The sequence below is a fragment of the Neodiprion pinetum genome, chromosome 3 (assembly GCF_021155775.2).
Source record: "Neodiprion pinetum isolate iyNeoPine1 chromosome 3, iyNeoPine1.2, whole genome shotgun sequence".
Lineage (NCBI taxonomy): Eukaryota > Metazoa > Arthropoda > Insecta > Hymenoptera > Diprionidae > Neodiprion > Neodiprion pinetum.
Genome location: NC_060234.1, coordinates 18328921 through 18352290, shown reverse-complemented (window position 1 = coordinate 18352290; position 23370 = coordinate 18328921). Strand labels below are relative to the sequence as shown.

The 23370-nt window shown below is 37.0% G+C and overlaps 1 protein-coding gene across 6 annotated transcripts in view; it reads left to right on the top strand.

Annotated features, from left to right (window-relative positions):
- The window catches only part of wake (wide awake), a 292797-nt gene that overhangs the window by 187308 nt on the left and 82119 nt on the right, over nucleotides 1–23370 (top strand). For all 6 annotated transcript variants that reach the window (XM_069134081.1, XM_069134080.1, XM_069134079.1 and 3 more), the window contains one exon: nucleotides 2777–3033. In XM_069134081.1, the coding sequence (XP_068990182.1) occupies nucleotides 2777–3033 (257 nt within the window). The remainder of the gene's footprint in view (nucleotides 1–2776; nucleotides 3034–23370) is intronic.

The window sequence follows — 23370 nt, the reverse complement described above, 5'->3', positions numbered from 1 at the left end:
TGCATCCACGTAACATATGTACATATATTATAAACATTGTTTCATGTCAAAGACAAAGGGAGTTTGCGTCACAATTATTTTGTTGCGTATTTCGATAGATTTCTATTAGATTGCATTGTAAAATATGACTTGTGAATAACTACATATCTCCAAAATTAACGGAGTTTTTGCCTGCAAAAATAAGTCGGAAATGGATAGATCGATTCGGACAAAATTTGGTCTATTGGTTTGGCTCGATTTATCGTGAAAGTGACTACATTTTGAATTGAATGGGATCGATGTCTCTGAGTTTTTTGTCTTAACATAAATCGTTCGTCTTAAAATTCATATTTCCGTAATTAACGCAACGGGAATAACGGGAAGTTTTAGAACCAATTCTTTGAAGTTAGTAAATTTGTTCACTTGATTGAGACTACTATTATCGGAAAATATTGAAGTATTGTAAATCCCTCACGAGTGTTCATGTGATTTGATTCTATTGAAAGAAAACAGGTTCGGATTCTGTAATAGAATTGTTAGATTTGAATTTCGTGTTATCAGGTACAGCATAAATTATGTTTAACGAATGAATTTGACCGTGTCTAAGCATAGACACAGAGGGAAAACGCGGGAAAGTTTTGTGAAAATTTTTCCCGTTCCACATTTCATAAATATAGTTTGGGGAAAACTAATTTTATCATATCTTACCTTTTCCACGTACAACAAAGTTGAAGCAAATACTTCAGTTGAAAAAAGTTGTTAGATGTCACCCACGCTAAATTATATCAAAAACAGTTAAACTCAATAACATATAATTTCTGCAATTATTATTTTTAACGGAAATGAAATAATCTTGTGAAATCTTACAAAATCGTTCGGTTGCTCTAAAATCTTTTGAAATTCGATGAATGTACATTTGGGGACAATGAATCTGAGACGACTAATGTTTCACACTAGACAGTTATATTGGCAATACAGAGAAATCTACAGTACCATAATGCAAAAATAACAGTGCAATAACCTCACAATACCGCGGGAATATTGACTTGTTGGAATTAATTATTTTTACACTCAATAATTTTTTAAACTCCAGGTAAGTTTTGTTCGTTCATTAATTTCGATTTTTTTGGAATTAACGTCAATTTTTCGTAATTCATTCGATCCATTTAAGTTTCGGTAATTTATTGTTTGAAATTTATTCATTAATTTATAACAACTGACAATTATGTAATATCCGATTGACTCGTCAATCGAACAAGTTATTATACCCGCGATATTATAAGGTTAGATTCGGCGGTCATAGGTTATGTTATGCTTATTGAGATTGAGTTTGTTTCGCGCTCGGCCCATTATGGCGCTGTAGGTTTCTCTGTGTTGCCAACATAACTGTCTAGTGTGAAAAATTAGCGGTCTCAGATTCATTGTCCCCAAGTGTACATTAAGATGTCCCTTATTTTGGTCATTTTGGATTTTTCATGCCCTCACTTTCTAGAATGATACAATACGTATAAGAAAAAATCGGTGTAAATTTGCAGATCTCTACTACATCATTAACCCGGACAACCGAGCATTTGAAAATTACCACTTATATAAAGCTACATTTTTTCGGTTATGTCAATTTAATTTTGTTTTGAAGGTTCTTGTTTATTTGAAATTATTAGGTACACTTCGCCAACAAAACTCGTGGGGATGTAAATTGGGAAACAGACAGTTGAATGCTCGTATTTTATATTGAAAAAAATCTGGAAAGCATTACATTAAAGTTAACATAAATGTAAATCTTATTTCCCCTTTGCAAAACGCAATAACGATGAAAATCTTATCTTATAAGATCACAAAAGTAATTCTCATTCGCAATCATTCAAAACTCTTTTTCAAGCTTTGACACTCATTTCAAAGAAATACAATAAGATTGAATGTATAATTTTTCTTTTATTTTATTCAAATAATCACTACCAATATCTACTTTTTACAAAAATGTGTGTACTTTCTATATTTATATTTATATTTTTTGCAGTATGCTGCATAGATTTCAGAACAGAGATTAATAATGAAAAAAGGAATTGTAAAAAATGCGTGCAAGTAGCATATGGATGTAAGTAGGCGGGATTGGATCCAGAGACGCTGGCCCTACTGGGGATGTAAGGAGTGGAGCCTCTGCAGGGTAATTTGGGGGAGGAGGTTTGGTGAAATTTGGAAGTTTTTCGTTTTACGCACACTGTATCGAAAAGTGCAATTCATCAAATTTATAATCATAGGGCAAGAAATAGTTTAAAGTTGAAAAAAAGAGAGTCAATGAAAGAATTTACGACCAGGAAAAAAGTATCAGAGAGAATAATATGCTACTTTTGTCCCGCTTTTAGGTCAACAAAATAAACATTATGGTCAAGTCTGGAATAATAGTACATTATCTAACAAGGGAATAAAGTCGAAGATTATTCCCGCGAGTCTTCCCTCGGGTAGTAATCACCCAACGGAATAGTCGAGTTTTATTTCTGTGTTACATATATAGGACTTTTTTTCTGAATCAACTCTGCAATATTTATTTGAAAATGGGGACTTTTCTTCTGTTTTCTTCAAGCCACTTGCTTCTTCTAAATTTGGATTTGTGGGATTATGATCTGATATTTCCCGCAAATGCGTTTTACGGAAAAATATGCCACTTTCGTCCCGCTTTTGAGGTCAAAAAAGTTAACTTTATGGTTGAGTCGGGAATAAAAGTTTTACTTTACTTCCGTGAACAGTGTACGGTTAAATTGAGTAAATTCTTCGCGTACCCATTAAAATTTTCTTCCAGGCGAGAGGGTAGCAGCACCGGCTCCTGTCTTCCGCGCAGCAGCTCCATCGACAGTGTTGCAGAATGGGGACTGGTCGGAGGCGTCGGTGGTCTCGGAAGTTCGAACGCCATAGCTCAGGGGAGCTGTTACGGGTTGGCCGTTGACCAACCGCCGCCTAGGAGAAGCCCAAGCCCTCTTCTCGGTTCCAGAGGCGACCGGCTGAGTCTCGTATCTCCGAACATTGGTAGACGAGTGAAAGGGCATCGAGCAGTTGTTGGTGAGTGTAACTTGCCTCATTTCTTCATTTCCAACGAATTCATTCATTTATGTCACTTTCAATCTATAATGCATCAAATTAATAGTGAACTAAGTGCGTATGTATGCATGTAAGTATGATCTATGTCCAAGTTTGGACAAACCAACTGTATTGGTTACCGACCATTCACAGATTGCATATGTCATCTTTAACTGAAGAAAAAAAAAATGGAACTGTAATTTGCATTTTGTAATTGTTGTATGTACCATTTCCACTATGCTTTACCTACCTTCGATTGAAAAATACAAATGTAACATTGAATGTGATTTTATTGTTGTTTTAATCACAAAATAGGTACATTTGTAATTCACATTTGTAACTTGCAACTGACTGATTGAAAAGGTCGAACATAATATATAAACAGGCTACTTCTTTTTGTACAGCCTTCGAGTTGATTTACATAACTTAACTTCATGAAATCGGCTGTAAACTATTTGTCCGGGAATGAAATGACGTCATAAAATCATCGCCTCCTTACAAGTACATCGATGTCTGTCGTAACATCGTTAAATTACGCGCCGTCGAAGCTAGATTAGAGAGACATACGTAAGGGTAATCGAATTCCGCAAAGCAGAAACCAGATTACGAGGGTATGGTTAGCGAAGGACGCGGCCTGTAATTCGACTTATCAGCATTCACCCGGCGCCAAGAAGTTCAATATCGCGCATCCGATGGCTCATTCGCAGTCGTCAGGTCCACATCTCGATTGTCTAGAATTCCAAATTCGCAATTTCTACCCTTCCGCACCTGACGAATATTCGGTCCCTCGTTAGGCGAAGCATCGTGTCGTCAAACGTCAACGGGCGTTTCCGATATCTCTATTCCACAGTTAACGATAAGACCAGAAACAGTTTTCTTCGCAGTTGACCCCGAAAGCACCGTCGAGAAATATTCTCAAACTCAAAACGCGTCAGCTTTCAGATCAAGTCACAGTACACAATTGAATTTATTCGATCATTTCTTGAACAGTTGAATAAGTTAATACCGATCAGCAGATCCTAAAAAGGCGAACCTCAATTTTGCGGATTCTCCGTCTCTATCGCAAGAGTGGGAACAGACGGGATCTATGAAACGGGTCTGAGGTAACGTTGGGATTAGTTCTCTGGGAACCTCGATTCTGCGGAATCCGGTCCCAAGTTCTACGTAGAATCGAGATCTGACTGTACTGGATAATTTCCATCTCGACCTTTTGGATAAGAAGAGAATGTATAGAAACGAATTATGATTAGAAATGCGAATTATTTTCCATGCTATTTGACATTACATTACAGATGCATGTATCATACACTTTTTGACTTATAATTTTGTTTCTAGATGTGACATGCCAATCACATAATCATTCGTTATTTACTTTTTGTCCCACTTTTCGAGCACACTTCTGACACTGATTTATTCCTATAATGTCATCAAGTTTCTGGTGTACTCAAATTTTTATATCGAAAGCCGTACATTCTCAAAGTTGACGCGTTTGTCTGGATTTATACTACTTCTCTATAATGTGTAAAAATGTATATTCAAGGTAAATTTGCAGTAATGGACATACCCTGGATATTTCTAACGTAGAACATTCCAATGAGCTTCTGCAACACCGGCTCAAGTCTGGAAAATTCTTCTGAATTATGATTGGCACATTGTATTGATTGTTGAGCAATAACTGCGAGTATTCAGTTAATACTAAATCGTTTCAACTTTGTTTCATCTCTTAACCTTATCTCCTTACTTACTCACATTTCTTTTCTGTTACATACTACTCAGACCAAAGTTTTGAGATCCATACGTTTTCTAATACCTACAGAAGCAAGTATTATTAATGAATTCGTATAGTAGGAGTTAATCGCTATGAAATATTGGCGCACACCGATTACAATTATACAGATTACAAAGAAATTAAAAATTGCAAAAGATGACAAATGGTTACCAGGATTTCAAGGATTACAAAGCTAACATGATCCGAAACATACAAATGGAGCACAAAAGATCGCAACAGTTACAAAGATTACAAGTCATTGTGTAATGGATCACAATGAATTACAAAGGTTACAAGGATTACCTGTGATTAGTAAAGATAGAAACGATCATATAAAATTACGAAGCGTATGTACCTAATCCGGATTACCACAGTAATTAATATCTGCGTCCGTTCCGAAATAGGTTATTTAGTTTTATATTCTGTGTTTCAAGTTTGGATTTGCTAAAAAATCCCGTATTAGATTTGACTAGCTTGCCGTATCAGGTATTGCCAGCTAACAGTAAGTGTTAAAGTCCCTCGATCGATCGATACCCTAACTTTTTACCCTGCTATCGCCAGAACTTTTGCATAATGATGAGCTGATCCGGACCACAGCAAAGCCGCAGAAAAATTTTCATCCGGGCAAAAATCGATACCATATTCATTTTTACGCTTACTCGCTTAGGTGCTCCTGAAAAAAGCTGCAACGTGTTTCGTTTATTGTGATTTCATTCTACTCGAGTGACAATCGGTATACCTACGCGTACGTATTTACCTTATTTTACATCCTTGTATTAACAAATTTGCAGTGCACGAATGCGACTCATCTTGTCTGACATTAATCGGAATGCCAGTAATCGAGAATCCATTTGATTAAAATAAGTGAGAGAAGGACATAGATCGTATGTGTTGCATTCAATTGATTGATAACTATTTCTTTTCACATTTTATCAGCTACTTTATATTACCTTGTTCAATACAATTTCGACAAATCCATGAATACGTTTTCTTCATCTCTGTAGTACTTCGCGAAGAGAATGAAAGAGCAGATTTTACTCAGAACTGCAGGAAAAGAGGGAAAGATCAGGTTTTTTGGTAAAACATACTTCATAAAATGCAGAATCTACTGTAGAATCAGTGAAAACTACTGTGTGCAGAGTAAAATCTGCTACATTTATGATCAAAATATCGTCTACATGGGTATACTTTACCAAAAACCTTAATATGTCTTTATACTTTTCTCACCAGAATCGATCCGGCAACTACAGTACTTTTAGCCGGGAAAATCATTATTCTTTCAGCAAACATGTGGAATAAGGCTAAGCAGTCGATCTGCAGATACAGCGTCGTCATCTTCTTTAACTGGCCATACAAACAGTAAGATTGCTCGACAAAAGGCAAATCGAGATCTGACTTTCTTCCAAGAATGTGACGTGACTACGGCTAGACTTTCATAATGAAAGGGCAGAAAATGGCATTGACAAAAGCAAACCCGCACGCGGTTCAGACCCAAATAATAGAGAGATAATATAAGGCTGATGTTACAATTGATACTTATGGCAATTCACTGTAATGATAACTTGGAAAAACGTGCGTAATCGTGCCAGTGTCACATCATCTATTAACATACTGTTAAGCGTATAAATTATACACTGTTTAGGTAATAACAATATACCGTTAATACTGAAATTTTTTCTCGCATTCAATTGTCGTATTTGTTTGAGTGGCAATATTCAATTGTCGTACTTGTTTCGATCACAAATAACACGATGCGACTACTTTTTCGAACACGCATAATAAGTGACATTCAAATATTTTTATAAAATTTTCATGAGGTGTTGTAAAATAAATCAGGGATATGCTATCATGCAAACAAAAACATTCTCTCGAAAAATTGAAAATCATTATTCAACACAAAAATTATTTAAGGTCAAGAATCTTGCGAACTCGTTCAATTTCATTGAACGCTTATTTTGTTCGGATAACTGTTTTTCAGAAATATACTGAAACAGACTTTCTTTCTCAATAATCAATTCGATGTTTACATTTGCTGATTAACATCAATACCAGTTCAACCATGAATAAACAAATATTGAACGATACCAGCGTGATAAAGAAAAGTAGATATATGTATAAGGGCGGTTCTAATTCGACCTGCCTTACCGACCGAGTACGGTAAAGCAGGCAATTGTTTAGGAAGAGTGTCTTAGTGGGATCGTAGGAAATAGTCTTTTGGTTGAAAGCAGTCAATGCTACACTTTTAACCATTTTATAAGCGATTTGAAATGAGTTATTGATATTTAAGCTTTTGTTTACAATTTCAGTATTTTAATTTCTGATATTTCAATTATCGGAATTTCGTAGCTTCGGAATATATTAATTCAATAACCTTCAAGATTTCTGTATATGCAAAAAAAAAACTTTAGTAAGTTTAGCTTCCAAACGACCGCTTTCAGAGCAAAGTTATTGATTTGTTTTCATTCTCATTCGACTATCTAGTGGCAATATATCCTTAGTTTTATTTTTGGATGACTACTTCACATTCACGCAACCATTGAACACGCTATGATGAAAATTCTGCGCCAACACCCAGTCACTGAGTGGTACGTGGGCAGTTAAAAAACTACTGTTCGCTAAAGTACTAATTTATTCGAAACCGAAATCTACATCCGTTTAGAAAAAATAATACTACTATCATAGACAATCTGACGAGAAATAAAAGAATCGTAGGTATGGAACTTTGTGCTCAATATAATTTTTCGCATTCTACAGTTCGCTAAAGTTGATTTTTGCAGACGCAGAAATCTTGAAGGTTATAATAATTTGATTGATACACCAACCTCCTTGAACAAATATTTGAAAATCTCGCTCGACTAACGGAGCTTCATTTGATCCTATAGAGCTACACAATGCACCTGGGAGTTTGGCAATTCAAAGCATTATGTAAGGAAATGAGGTTAGTCAGAACTGAAGACCGATTTTCGCTCAGTCTGCGCATATCCAAGATTCTGTCACAGGAATCACATAAATAGGTTACTTATTTATTTCCGTAAGTTGCAAGAATAATAATACTAAGATTAAACAACAAAATATCAAGTCTGTATGACGTCACCTTGGATATGTTTTCTGATTGATTGACTTAGAGCAAATGCGCATTGTTTCACCTTATTTCTTTACATCGTGATCCAAAGTAAGAATATGAGTCCGGGGTAAATTCGGGCAGACCTACGTGGATGTTCGAAGTTCGCCCTGGTTCCCGGATCCACGATTGACGATTCTCGGTAGTCGGAGATTGGCGGATTGTGAACCGTGAAACGGCCGTCAGGTGTCAATATACCCTGAGCTTAAACACCGCGCCCACCCGCAAACGCCGACTTGCCCATACGCGGACACATCCATTCGGCGTCGGTGTTGCCCGTTGGCGGTTTTGCGATCCCTCGTCAGCAGCGACCCGCCTCGAGGGTTGCATAGTAATTCCGGTCTTACACCAAGGGAATACCGTGCGAAATGTTGGGGTGGAGATATTTCAGCGTCGCGGCATCGTAGCTGTGTGGAAATCTAATAGAATTGACACACGGGGGCTGAACCATAACCGCGTTTCAGGCGGATGTACCGGTTATCGACACCTCGAGGGAGATCTACTCGGTTCAAAGATGTTCGACGCTCTTTAAGAGAATTATATCGCAAAATTGAAATTCACGGTTAGAAAGAGAGGAAAAAGATCTCGTAGAATCCTTGTGGAAATTGGCTCTCGATTGAATTGCGCGGATTTTCAGTATATTATAGTACGTATCCCCCCGATCAAAAGTTCTCATGGACACAAGTTCGAAAAATCAGTAGTTTCCGAGATGTAGGCCTCGGAAGAGGGGTCTATGGATTTTTTAACATCTATGGATTTCGCGATTTTCACGAATTACAAAGTTTCACAGGGGACTTGAAATCAAATATATCACTCATTGTCAGAAACTGCACAACCGATTCGCGGAGACTCCACCGACGCGTAAAAAACAGGACAAGTCGATCATTGCAAGAGTCGGAGGGTCTCGTTCTTCACGTGAAATCTAACGCTGCAACTCCTTCCAGTAAACCAGCGCGTTCATGGATGAAATCAATCGCAGCTTCCTGCCCATCTTAGAGAACCAACCGTGCAGTTTTTTGAGTGATTTCTTTGATTTCAACTCCCCTTAAAGATTTATAATTCATGAAAATCACGAAATCCATAGATATCAAAAAATCTGGACACCTTTCTTCCGAGGCCTGTATCTCGGAAATTATAATACTGGTTTTCGGGACTTCGGTTTATGAGAACTTTCGATCGAGAGAAAATGTACTATAACATACTGAAAATCCAGCCATTTCAACCGGAAGCCAATTGCCATATGGATACTGCGTGATCCTTTAAATATGGGTAGCCGATCATGTAAAGTCAGTTGAATTTTTGTGATTCGAGGGTGTTTGTAGGTCAAGATATCATTATATTTATTTTACATCATTTAACATAGACTCTTATGGCAAACTACTTTTTCAACGTGTTAAAAATGTTCGTTAGATATTTTTTTTACCATTGAAAATGTTTTCATCGCCATCTAACCGTCAATAATTGATTTCTGAGTAATTGAACGCGATGAAAACGTAGTTTGCTATGAGAGTGCATGTTAAATTACACAAAATATGTGTAAAGATATCTTGGCCCACAAAGCACCCTTAATTCACAAAAATTCCACTGATGTTTCAATTTTCACATTTTTCTAAATAAAACTCCATTAAGGGATTAGGTACGCAGCTGTGGCAGGTAGAAAAAAAGGAGCGTACAGCTTTTACGAAAAACGTGTGTTAAGTTTGCAGTGTATAGTTCACACTGAAGTGAGTTTGTTTCTTTAAAACTGACATAAAATTGTCGATTCCTGGGCCGTGGAATGGATCTTCCAAAGAAACGATTTTCTTTAACCACACAGGTGTACCTAATCCCTTAAGGCGATACGGCGGTGAAACTCCAAACTTTTTGATTTACATGAGGCTTGATCCATCGGTAAGGTTGTTCGTGTACTTACCATCTGTAAAGCCATGTGAACAATCATTTTCCTGTCACTTTGCATTCATTCTACGCAATAAGTCGAAAATTTATTATTTTGTTATTACTATAATTTAATTACTACATCTATTACTAATTATTACTATTAGTAAAAATGTAGGGTGTTTCTTCTAACTGGTGTAAGGCGACTGTTCCGGGCAAATTAACCAAAAATTCTTTCGTCGTCCAAAGTTCGGCAGTGACAAAATAAAAATTACTACTGATCGTGTGCAACTTACCTTTCAACCCGAGAATTACGTGTGGAATGGAATTCGTAGTGAATTAGTCAGCAGGCCCGAATTGACCGTAAAGCTAAAAAAGCTATAACCTAAGGCCCTCGAAATTTATGGTCCTTCAATTTTCAAAATCAGTTTTGCAAAATAGTACCTAGATTTTCAAAAATTCTGGTAAATCCCATTCGCTATAATTTCCTACATAACGTTCGAGAACTTTGTACACATGTGGACAAAATATCGTGAACGGCGCGTTTTTCCCTAGTCGATTACGTTGGTAATGCAGATTCAGCCTATAGTGACCGGCCGACTCAACTGCAAACTAAAGTCTGCATTGCCAACGCAATCGACTAGGGAAAAAATTAGCCGTTATATAACGCTCACTGCGGTGGTAGAATTTCAGCCAGTTGTCGAATGAGGACGATTTCTCAGATCATAACTCAATGAACATAAATTCAGACTATACGAGCAAGCCTCAATCTCGGAACATAAACTTTAGAACAAAAATAATGTAAAAGATGGTTTTGCCAGCGTTAAGGCGCAACAAAAAAATGGAATATAACTCGACTCTATACTCAATTTCGTAATAAAAAATGCGTTTCCCTCTACAATACTATTTTATACCAACTTAATTACACATGAGAAATATTGCAATAAAGATGTTTTTTTTAACCTTAGTCGATTTTATTTTCTGCCACCACTTTTTAAATTTAACCTATTGGGCCATCTTGCAGGACCGACATTCGGCTGTTTTTTTAAAGAGCAGCCTTAGGTATCCTGCCTCCTTAATCCGGGAAAGAATTCTACAGATTATGCCATCGTTGATCATTTCTAGCGATTTCACGAAGCAAATATCACATATTAATTTTCCTCGGTACTTTCGATTATTCATCCACGTAACACGTTAAAAAAAATTACTTAAGAAAAGTATGACCGATTTTGCAAAATAATGCACCCACTTATTTTAGATCAGGATTTATGTTTTCGAATTGTTATTGTCGTTGTGCTTATTTCGGTTCGTGGCCTCTTTATCGGCGAAAATCCGACCTTGATGTACCAACAAGATATGACACGGATTATAACGATCATGAATTTGATGCTCGAAGGCACTTTAATAGTTGTTTTATCCTTCTCGATCAAGGGCAAGGATTTAATATATGCACTTTCTACTCGCATTGAATGCAGCCCCAGGCAACCAGAATCAGCAAAAAAGTAAAGACAGATTTTAACATTGTCGCTTTGCATAAACGAAATAAAAAGGGTCATAACACGCAATACTTATTAAAATTATGGATATATTAAAACCCATGTCGAAGACTATTTAACTACCTAAAATTTGTACAACTGATCCAATTTTTCTTACATTTATCCTTAAATATGTCGATCAAATTGCATATTTTTTAAAACTTTTGGTAACCTGATGATGTTGAATCCTCCTATGATCAAAAGTAGATGAACTCTTTTTTTTTGCCGCCTGCTTCCAGTTCGTGGGAGATTCTATTGTTGGCATTTTGCTAATGTTTGTGTGCTTTTTCTATAATTTTGCTCAAGTATACCGAGCTTCCTCGGATTCCGGCAGTTTCTTGGCGTTGAAAAAGTATTTTGTTGTTGTTGTTCTTTTTTTCTCCTCTTGTTATTGATTCGACGATGATATCGAAATTGGCATATCTAATTTGCAAAACCCTTCAATAAATTTATTTACGAATTTTATTTCGGTAATCAATACAAATTAACGCCAACGGGTGTAACTAAAATTGTACTTACTATCAAATATCAGTATTATAGCAAATAATCAAAATTTCGGTGATCAATACGATTTAAGGCCAATGGGTGTAACTATAAATAAAAATCGTAGTATTCAACCAATCAACAGACGCAGGTCAAATAATCTTGAAATGATCACTCAACCGGAGCCTAAAAAAATAAGTTTCTCAAAAGGTTCTAATACGGGTTTAGATATAAATATAAAAAATAAGCAATATAAATTTTAAAAAAGTAAAGAAACAGCAGAGAAGAAATGCACTTCTGAAATGTACTGAACTAGGAAAAAAAAAGAATCTCAACAGAGATATTGTCAAAAAGTAAAAGCAAGGTCTGTAGTTATAAAAAAGAATTATAGAGGTATAAAGTCCTCAGAAAATTTTATTAATATTGAACCGGATAGCGTTAAGTCCGTTTCACATACAAATTTAGAAAAATCAATTACATTACAAGATAAACCTATGAGAAATTCGAATATGATCTATCGAATTAGCGAGACAGACAAAATAAACTATAGTAATGATGATCAATATTATGCAAAGCTAATAGATTTTTTTGCCTTAAATGTTATGCTAAACATTTCAAAGGAGAAAAAGTATCGAACAAACTTCCAATAAACTATCACTTGGAGACTACTGTGCCCATGGGAAAGTATATTCAAAATTTTTACCAAGTCCTCCTCGTGAATTGAAATAATTATTTAGTAGTGAAAATCCGAAATTCCACGATATTTCCAAACAGATTACATATTACAATGAATCCTTAAACATAAGCCCGATAGATCCAATCATAGGACCGCACGTGGATTCGTACATTATTTCGTCCATACGGAACGAGAGGTTGGTATCTTAATTTACTTCCTGCTAATAGAATGATAAACGCTAAACTATCGCTAAACGTGTACGCAGATCCGCATACTTAAAATACAGAATATCTGCATAAGATAAAAAATAAAGAAGTCAGTATTTACAAAGACGAAGACAATTTTCATGATGAAAAATAACAAATAATCAGGAGAGCACGCGAAGCGCGCCTATGCTCTAGAAAATATGGAATGTCTACGTATAATGAATATGAGAATTATTTACGTTAAAAATTCAAATCTGGAAGTCGATTTTATTTGTATTTGTTCGATATATGACTGTGACATATTACAAAAACAGATTCAATTGACTCCTCAACTTTCAATGGATTCGGAAATGAAACATTTTTTTCACACTTCATTTCACGGAAAATTAACCTTGCCAATACCATTATGACTATAGACACTTTATCTTCCGATCAGTATCATACGAACTTGACAGCTGTGTCCCTGAGTAGAGTTAGATACGTTGCAAAATATGTAAAAAAAATTGAGTACTGAATTATTAGTACGATGAGCTATGTTTCGATGAGACTGCGAAATTAGATGAATTGAAGAAACAAGTGCGAACGAAGGCAGGTAACAACATTCTTTTCGACATGCATCCTGACATTACTATAATTTTTTCATTACTTGGGCCTACAAAATTTCAGCTACGGCTATCACCTATTACCGTGTAAATTCGGTGCTATATGGAAATTAGCGCGTATAAAAGTTGTCCCAGTTTGAGTGGAATGTTCAAATCCCTCCTTAAAAAATTTCTAGGCAATATTTTCGCCCAACAAAAGTTTTAGGGATGCAGTAAGGAATGGAGTAAGAAGAGATTTAGATTGCATTTGAATACTACTAACAGGGTATCCTTTATACCGGATTATTTCGTTGAAAAAGTCACGTGGGCAATGTCAGCTGCTAGAAAAGTGGATAAACTTCGGTAATTATTTGCGCCTCGACAACTAATTTTATAATTTTGTCAGGGTTTGTTTCATTTGAAACTATGTAAATCGAGCTTTAATCGCGTTTATCATCAGAATCAATTGACAGGAAACAGCATTATAGGAATGGAGCGCGACTGTCAGTGGCGCCACGAGTGGCCAAATTTGTCCCTATCGACTGGACTTGCACCAACGTTGATTGGTGGTCGGTCATTTGTCACCATTTTTCCGATAAAAAACAAATATGTGTACCCAGAAAACGCCTCCTTCCGGTGTAAGAAAAGTAAAGGTTAATTTTTGCAGCATCAATTATTATAACAGTTTGAGAAATACCGAATAAGCCGTTATTTACTGTCCCTAGTGACAGGGTGATTGAAAATAATTGGTTCATTTCGTGCTATGACACAGCCACGGAAGCTTATGATTGACTGATTGCGAGTCATTGGCGTAGACAGGGGAAAATGCCAGTTGGTTGGGACAAATACGGCAGATTCGGTGCTCTCGTCAACTCCGTCAATTTTCGGTCTCTGTAGACAATAACGTGAACCATTTGACTCGGTGACGCGTTTTGCAGCCCGACGATATTTCAAGAACGACTCAAACGATTCACTTCAAAGGGCATAGCTGGATAAGCATACCGAATCTCTGCCCCCAAGGCGTTTTCTATCGACACTTTGAGGATCATTGTGGCAGCAAATAAAAATAATTCACCCCAAATTTCAGCTACTTAATCTTGAACAGTTTGCGAGTTATTTAAAAGAAACTCTTCGTTCTTTTTTTTTGCTACAGCTTAAGTTAAAATTAACAAATGATGATTTTTTTCTCAATTACTTGGGAGTAAAGACGTGAAAAAATATGTTCGTTAGGTATGATTCTCAAATATAAAGCCAATTTTTTTAAAAATAAATAAGACTCGAATAATTTTTCAACTGTGTTCTTTCAGACATGCAATCACCGAATTTTAGCTAAAAACGTCTTTTATATTCTCTTATACTCAGGAATTTTCTCCTTTTTTCTGATTTAGTAGAACATTGTGAAAAAAATTGAAAATTGAACTTTCGTTAGGAAACTTCGTGTTTAAACGAACTAATCCTACTTTACAAGTAAAAAATTATATAAATAATCATTCGTTAACAATAATTGCGAAATAAACTGCGGAGATACCAATAAGATTAAGAAATATATAAAATAAATCAAATTGAATTTATCTTCGTCACTATCCTCATTAATTACTGAACAGTCTCCTGTATGATTAAGAATATGACTCGAAATATTTGCTAAGTCTTACAATTTTTTACAAATAATAAACCATCGCTGCTGTTTGAGAACAGCAACCAACCGTACGTCTGCCATTTGCACAACTCGCTGTAGCTAACTGGCTGGCTGCCTGCCTGCCTGTTTGCCTGTCTGTCTGTCTGTCTGTCTGTCTGTGTGCTGTCTGTCTGTCTATCATAGATCAAAGTAGTGGAAGGCTGGCAGACTGTGAAACTTCGATATGAAAAATGCCTGAACTTTCTACACGTTAAACTTACTTTAAAAACGGCTGAAAACATTCTTCAAGTTCAAGTCTAATCTCGACATATCAATGCAAAGACATATTGTTTTATCGAGTATCATCTTAACGGCAATGGGATAAGTAGGATTTCCAGATATTGCTGTGATGGGCAATCGCAGACGTACGGTTGGTTGCTGTTCTCACACAGCAACGTTAGTTTATTATCTATCGTATGCTAGATATTTGTAAAAAAAAATTGTAAAACCAGCAAAAGTTTTGAGTCACATTTTTAATTATACAGGAAACTGTGTAGTAATTAATGAGGATAGTGACGAGGATTTATTCTATTTGATTTCTTTCACATATATCTTGATCTTATTGGTATCTCCGTAGTATAATGCGCATGTATTGTTAAAAAATAATTATTTATATAATTTTTTACTCTTAAAGTAGGATTAGTTCGTTTAAACGGGAAGTTTTCTAACGAAAGTTCAATTTTCAATTTTTTTTTCACAATGTTCCATCAAGTCGAAAAAAGTGAAAAAAGTCCTGAGTATAAAAAAGTACAAAAGACGCGTTTAATTGAATTTTGTTGATTGCATGTCTACAAAAAGACATTTAGAAAAATGATTCTAGTCTTATTTATTAAAAAAAAAATTAGCTTCATATTTGAGAATCATAAAGAAAATAATTTTTCACTTCTTTTACTCCCAAGTATTTGGTAAAAAATCACAATTTGTTAAATTTCATTTTTACTATTAAAAGAAAAAAAAGGATAAGGGTTTGTTTTAAAAAACTCGAAAGTTGTTTAAGATTAAGAGCTGAAATTTGGGGACAATTATTTTTATTTGGTTTCTGCGAAATGATCCTCGAACTGTAGATAAAAAATATGGTGGTGGCAGATTCTGCATGCTTATCCAGCTATGCCTTTTAAAGACACTATTCGTAGATAATTTGTTGTTTTTGTCAGGTTCCGATTTTTTTTCAACAAACTGGTCACCGTTTTAAATTAAGATTCAGATTTTCGTCAAAAAATTAAAACCATTTCATTCGAATAACGAAAAAATATGATGATCAAGAAAATTAAAGTCGTGGCAAAAAGGATAAGCAATCCAAGAATACTATCTCCAAATTTGAAGTAATTCGTTTGAACCGTATTTGAGATATCGTTGGTACTGCGAAGCATGTCATTGAGCGAAACGCAAGTTACAATATTGTCAATAACAATGCTCCCCATTAATTGATTGATTAATAAAAAAGATATGTAATTCAAGCCCAGTCTACATACTTTCACGTAAAAGAAACTCAGATTGAATGGAACGATTGACCGTGTCAAGATATGAATTTCCAAAATTCACCCACTTCTTCAGCCATCTATCGACATATATACATTCCTCCCCAAAATGCCGGAAACTTGTAACGGCCAAGCCGATTCCTCGTGGTAGAATAAACTTCGCCGAGTGTACCTGAGCACGAAGCGGCGGCACCGCGAACAAATTGCTCAATCCCCAAAGCCGAGCGAAGTTTCTGAAAACGTAGACCATGGATATAAGAGAACGTTCGAAGGTACGAGTCCTGTCCGCACGTATAGGCATGTACCTGCCCATTAGCGACACGTACCGCAGCGACATACCCCGTACTTAAAGGCACGCATACCGGCGAACCGAGCGTAAAAACATTCCGGTGAAACCCACGGCGGCCATGTTGAAATTCGAATTGTCGTTTCACCTTCGGAAGCGACGCCTGGTACTCGAGGCAAGAGCCTCGCGGCCGATTCACACTTCTTGCTTTTCCTTTACACCCGCCGGTTTCCTGCACCGGTATTCGTTACGCCTCGTTCTCGGCCAACGACGTCGCTCTCTTCGAACCTTTCGACGAATCGGATGCCGCGGTTTGAACGCGTCTTCCCCCCCCTCCCACCTCAAGGTGAAAACCGGTCGCCCCCACGCCGCAAACGAGAGCGATATACTCCGAGGAAGAACCGACTATGTCCTTAGGACTCTGGTGGAGGTGCCAGCGGCGGATCGATCGCTGAAAGGGCCCTGTTTTTATGTATTCCTTAAAGACGTTGGTTGCTAAAAACCGCCACCTTTTAGTAATTTTATCACGGGATAGACGCATATTGAGCATTCATGGGATTATTTTCATTCAAGAACCTAGCATCTTCGTTCGATTTCACTATTATCATGGCTCTTGTTTTCAGACGATTCATTTCTGCGCGTTAATACGCTTTTTTTTAGTACAGGGAAGCCAATTACATTGCCATTTTTCGATCGTAATCAATATTTGTACGATGTTTTGAAAGTAAATTTTAAATAAAGCATCGATATCTAACAAAGACACGAACCCAACTGACCGCCTCCGAATCGAATGAAACTTTGCAGATGTTTCAAGGACTCGAAAATTTGAAACAAGTGTACTTTTATATCGGCTGAATTATGGTTATACCATATTTTCTTCTACGCCGCAGGAAATTGAATAGCATTAGCTGAAAGCGATTAACAAATGATGGTTTCATAAACCAAGAAATGAAAAATTAAATAGTTGTTCAGTGCCGTAATTTGAATCAAGATACATCATTCAAAATCTTCAACATTTTTTTATAATGAAGCTTGAAGCTTTTTTCATTGGAAATACAACCGCATTATTTTTCTGAATTTGTTGGTGCTGGTTTTAGATTCTTAATCAGCCACATGAAAATTTCAGGTATATCCATTTTCAAGCTAATTGATCTGTTAAGCTATCTGTTGTTTCGCATTTTGAAATTTAAAAACCTCAAAAACCCATCACGTATGAAATTTTGAGAGATCCGTCCGGGGTTTGGAAAAATGTGTGACTTCATAACTTGTGACAAAGTGTTGAAAAAAAAACCTCAGGGAAAAAATGGGACCGAAGTTCATTTTTTGTGAAAAAAACTCATGTTTGAAAATTTTGGCTAACGAATTTTGATTTCAATTACGATACTGAACAACTTTCGCATCTTATACTTTCTTGTGTGTGTGTTTCTTTTTTTATTAATCGATATTGGATTTTCCTTAGAGGGAGAGGTGATATAATGTAAGGACAATATTTGGGCGGATTTAAATAAACGTTCGTATGATATCTTGGAGCCCTTAATTATCCCCAAAATTAATTGAGTTAGTATTTTTAATTTTCGTATTTTTAAAGAGCTCTTCGCAGCTTACATATATAACAATTTGATGAATATTCATTCAATTTATAACTACATCTTGATAAAATTAACGAAAAGTATCGTTTTTTGGCGACCAAATCCCGTCGAGGATGAGGTGAAAACACTTCCTGGAAAAATCTGAAAGAAGCTGAAGTTCTCACGAATTTTCGCGATAAATCGGGAAGTTTTCTGAACAACTGTATTTATTTATTTATTTTTTTTCTCTTTCAATCTTCGGTAATTTTGTAGACAAAACTAACAGGAGAGCGAAAATACTCTTGTGAAGTACTTTTAACTAATGGATTTGGATCTGCTCGTCGTGAGTTCTCGATAGTATTTTCGTGCTCCCATTAGTTTTTTTTTTTTTTTTTCACCCAGGACCTGAGTGCGTAAACCTGGGGGCCCAACGGATGCTTGTTTCGGTCCTGAGTCAAAGGGTTCCGGAGTAGCGTCGAGAGCCGGTCGTGTACAAGCCGGTTCACACGAGGTACGATTCTCCTCGATCTGGGCGGGGCGAAGAAACCGAGAGTTTAGAAACGTGGCGTGCGGAGAAGCTTTCGATTTTGTTTGAATAATAAAGTGCGTAAAGAACAGCTTTGATCTAAACCTGCTGCGGAGCTTCGGTCCGTGTGTGTGTCAAATTCATGAATAGAATTTCGACGCGTTTTTGCAGAGGGATGGAAATAGAGAGAGAGAGAGAGAGGCGTGAGGCGCAAAATATCGAGGGTCAAAACTGAACCGAGCTGTACATCACGAGCTGGGACCCTTTCACGCTCCTCGTGTACATGCATCGAAGAATTCAAATACCGTGGTAAAAAAAAAAGCCGAAGACCGGCACGAGATATTTTCACGGAATATTTTCCGATCATGACGAATATCCCCGGATTTTCCACCGCGGCTTCGTCTTTTTACAATTTTAAAATTATCACGTTTTTCAAACTTGGAACGCGGGGCAATCGCTTCCAAACCTCGGCTCGGCTTCGGTCAGCCGGTCGCCAGTCGGCGGCGAAGATCTTCGGGCGGAACATCGGCTATACACGAGCCGCTCTAACGAACGGGTAAAAAACAATAGGGCCTGATTAAAATCGGCCGTTAATGTTTCGGGGAGTGTTCGAAGTGCGGATTCGGCCAGGGAACAATGGACCTACGCTAGTTGCTCGCCGCGGCGCCGGTCGCGATTTTCTGCGATTGATGGCTAAAAGTGGGCAGCCTTCGCTCTCTCTCTCTGTTTTTCTCTCTCCCTCTCTCTCTCTCTCTCTCTCTCTCTCTCTCTATGACGCTTCCATAGCCAAGTGATATAAGTAACGTGTGTTTACAGTGTTTGTGCCGCGTTGTATTTTGCTTCCAATTGTTCTCTCCTGAATACCCAATGCTGATTGTGAATTCTAATGCGCATTCGGGCGGCGCTTTCTTTAGACCTGTTTTGGATAATTGAGGGAACCGCTCCATGTGGTACATACACCTATATGATGGCTGGCGCTAATTTCAATACAACGATGAGAAATGTAATCGTCCCTGTAGTTCCATTTAACCATTTGACGACGAATCGGCTGGTGTGTCTGAATCGAAAATTAAGAAAGGAGGAAAAATCGTTAGCAATGTTGTTTGCGTCATTAATATAAATAAACGTGATTGAGACAGCATTTCTTATATAGCTCGTAGATATGAATCTAAATAAATTAGAATTACACAAGATATCAAGAATTTGAACAAAGGATTTGTAATTAGAACGTCCGGAAAAATCGAAATTGCAGTGTTTTTCATCCGATTCTAATGTTCTTGAACTCATTTTCTTCACCGACCGAATCCCCGCACTTTGCTCCAAAAAAAATTGAGAAATCTTGCACTACGGTATAGTTTCAACGCGAAAATGTAATTGTTGACGAACATCTTACCTGCAGTACTTACAGAATTCCGTTTTTACCAACGCCTAAGATAACTATTTGTCAGTAATTTTTAAGACGATCTCCGAAGATCGCTATGCTAAGGAAAATCAGCCTAAATATTAAAATGGGATCAAGAACACCAGAACAAAATCATTTGGAACATTGTAATTATGAAACATGTTCTGAAATTCTTAATATCACAGCTCATCTTATTCGAATTTGCGCCCAGAATCACTTCCTACTATCACATGGTAAATATTTTCATTTCATTCCGGTTCACTTTTACATCATTGGCGCAAATAACATAACTGCAAATTTTTGAAACGGTTTTTCCTCTTTTTCTATCTTTCGAATCAAATGGTCCTTTGGATTCATTATCTTAATCAGTTAAACGGACCGGTTCATAGTACCCAATGTTGACGTAATTAGAGGAAATATTACAAATTTCGTCGTGATCGTAATTGTTTGAAAAACTAGATTTTTTTATATAAGCGTGGAAATCATCAGTTATTCATTTCATCTTATGTTGATCAGCAACTAATTATGATAATCTGAATTTGTGCAGACATTAGAAGGTGGTTTGCTACCAAAATGATTTGGAAGTCATTTAAATCTAACTTGTTTGCTATCCACAATTTTAGGTGCTAGATTGATCTCTAAAATTTCTATTCAATATTATTGTTCAATATATTTTTGTTGGTAATTTTCATGTTCACTCATCGCTCATGTTTTACTTTTTTTGCAAAATCGAACCCTTCGATAGACCAAAAACAAGTCAAGTAACTCAGTTCAATCACCAGCTATTTCTAAGTTATTTGTAATTGGTCTAATTTTAGTTTTCGAGCCATTTGGCAAGAATCATAGCAAACTGTTCGCATCAAATATGTTCCAGATTGGTTTCCAAAAAGTATGAGTTCTCAGAAAATGAGTCAACTTTGCAAAGATTTCTTTTCCATACAGCTTATTGAGATTCTAATTGTGGCGACCGATGAGTTCGAAATCGCATTACAAAAACCGAGACATTTATCATAGTGTAGGACAGATTTCCTAGTCTTTGGTCCTTTTTTAATACAAGTCTAAAAAACTATTCCCGTATCATAAGTTGAACATGTAAATTATTTCGCGACGCAATGATTCAACGACTTCCGATGAACACACCGAGATACATATCTTGTCTTTCACATTTTCTTGACCATTCTCGTTTAAAACCGTTATGAAAAAATATTCCAACGGGTATAAAATGAAAATCACTCTTGTAGCTGTAACCGTGCTTTTTTTAATTCCGGTCTCTCGTGCAGCATTTTTTCAACTATTGGAATACAATTTGACGTTGATCGCGCAACAATAAATCGATCGTATGACGGGTCTGATTAAACTGACAAAAATGTAGTCGACTAAACCAGCTAATGATTGACAATGCCGATTACAGTAAATAGTTAGCCAGGCCACGTTTCCTTGGGATTCGAAAAGTATATTTACACCGTTATTGTAACAATGCCCATATCACCAGAACTCTTCGGTAACCGTAACGAATGATATTTTTCGTCAGTGCAGTCCCGTAGAACAGGTAGAAGGCAGGTGCCGAACCCTACCTGCCAGCCCTCCGTTTTCCTCCTCTTTCCTCCTCGCCTCGCTCTTCGTCCTTCTTCCGTCCGTCCGCCTCTCTCCCTCGATCGTCCAGCAGGCACGCCGATGTTAGTGGAGCCCCACGCATCGCGTTATACCTGAAATTAACGAATTTCTAACAAACTCACCTGCCGCAGCCAGCACACGCTTCGATGCACCCTGCAGCCTTACAGCTGTTGCACTTTTGGATCACCGCGGCTTCCTTCCCGCGTTTCGATTCTCTTAGTCTCGTTTCCTACTCCGACTGAACCGGTAGCGCGTCCTTCGCGTTCGAGTTCCTCTCGAATTTCGGCCCGTACGGTTAAAATATCGCGGAAATATCCGGCGTTTCGTTCGCCTCTCGATTAGCCGCTATTTTCTACCTCGTCACTGGGTTTCGCATGCCTGGGAATATTTGACCGGAAGAAAGGAAAGTCTCTTGACCGTGTCACAGCTTTGACGGAAAGTCCGGCACGAACCCGAAAGTAAAAGGGGATTTTCAAAGGGCGTTGGATACTTGGAGATAAATTATAAAGGTGACCTGTTGCGGGTGTTTTTAAAGTCTTGTCACCCTATCGACTCTTTGACGATTACTTAAGAGCCTTGAACAATTATATATCTGTGCGCGTGCATGCGTGCGTGTGTGTATTTGCAAGGGTGAAAATGTGACACCCTTTGAAGATGACCTGCCCAAATTTTATACGGTAAGGGACGTCGATGAATCGGTTCATTGAGCGTGAATAACTTCACTTTCGGAGGGAGTTTATGGGATGTGAATAATTCAGCATCCACCGAGGGCGTTCTATTATACCTACGCATTATCGGGCGTAGGGACCGTCTCAATTTTTAACATGAAACATTAACGTTTCTTCTTCTTTTTTTTGTGAAAAATGGTTACAAAACCTTTTAAAAATGAACGAGTCAGACGCTGAATCGATGCCAGGGAAAAGAGAACAGACTGTTAAAAATTCTCTAATAGTGTTATTTGTGTCGGTAATAGCAAACACGAATGTAACAACACCTCTTATCGCATAATACGAATAATAAAAACTGGGATGCCAACAATTTGAGAAAATTTTTATAATCGAAACGTTTAAAATGAGTGAATTCTTGTGTTTTCAATCCAATTCCAATGTTTGGATTTACTTTAGTCACTTTCACAAAGACATTCAAGAAATGCTACATAATAATAGTTACCACGCGAAAATGTTATTGTTGAATATATTTTGTGCCGTGCTTACAGAAATCTGTTTTTATCCACTGTGAAGATAAATATTGGTGAACGAAATATGCCCAAGAACATTAAAATTAGATTAAAGAAAAAAACCGATTTCATCATTTCGAGTTTTTAGTCATTAAACCTTTTCTGAAACTCTTGATATCTTAGCTTGTAATATTCGAATTTGCTTGGATTAATTTCTACTACATATAAAGTATGTTGTTTCATTCTCGTTCACTATCATTGGTGCAAGTAGCATTGCTCGAGCCTTTCCAAATGGTTTTTTAGCTTCTTCTAAATTTCGATTCATACAGTAAAGCCCATTTACAGCCC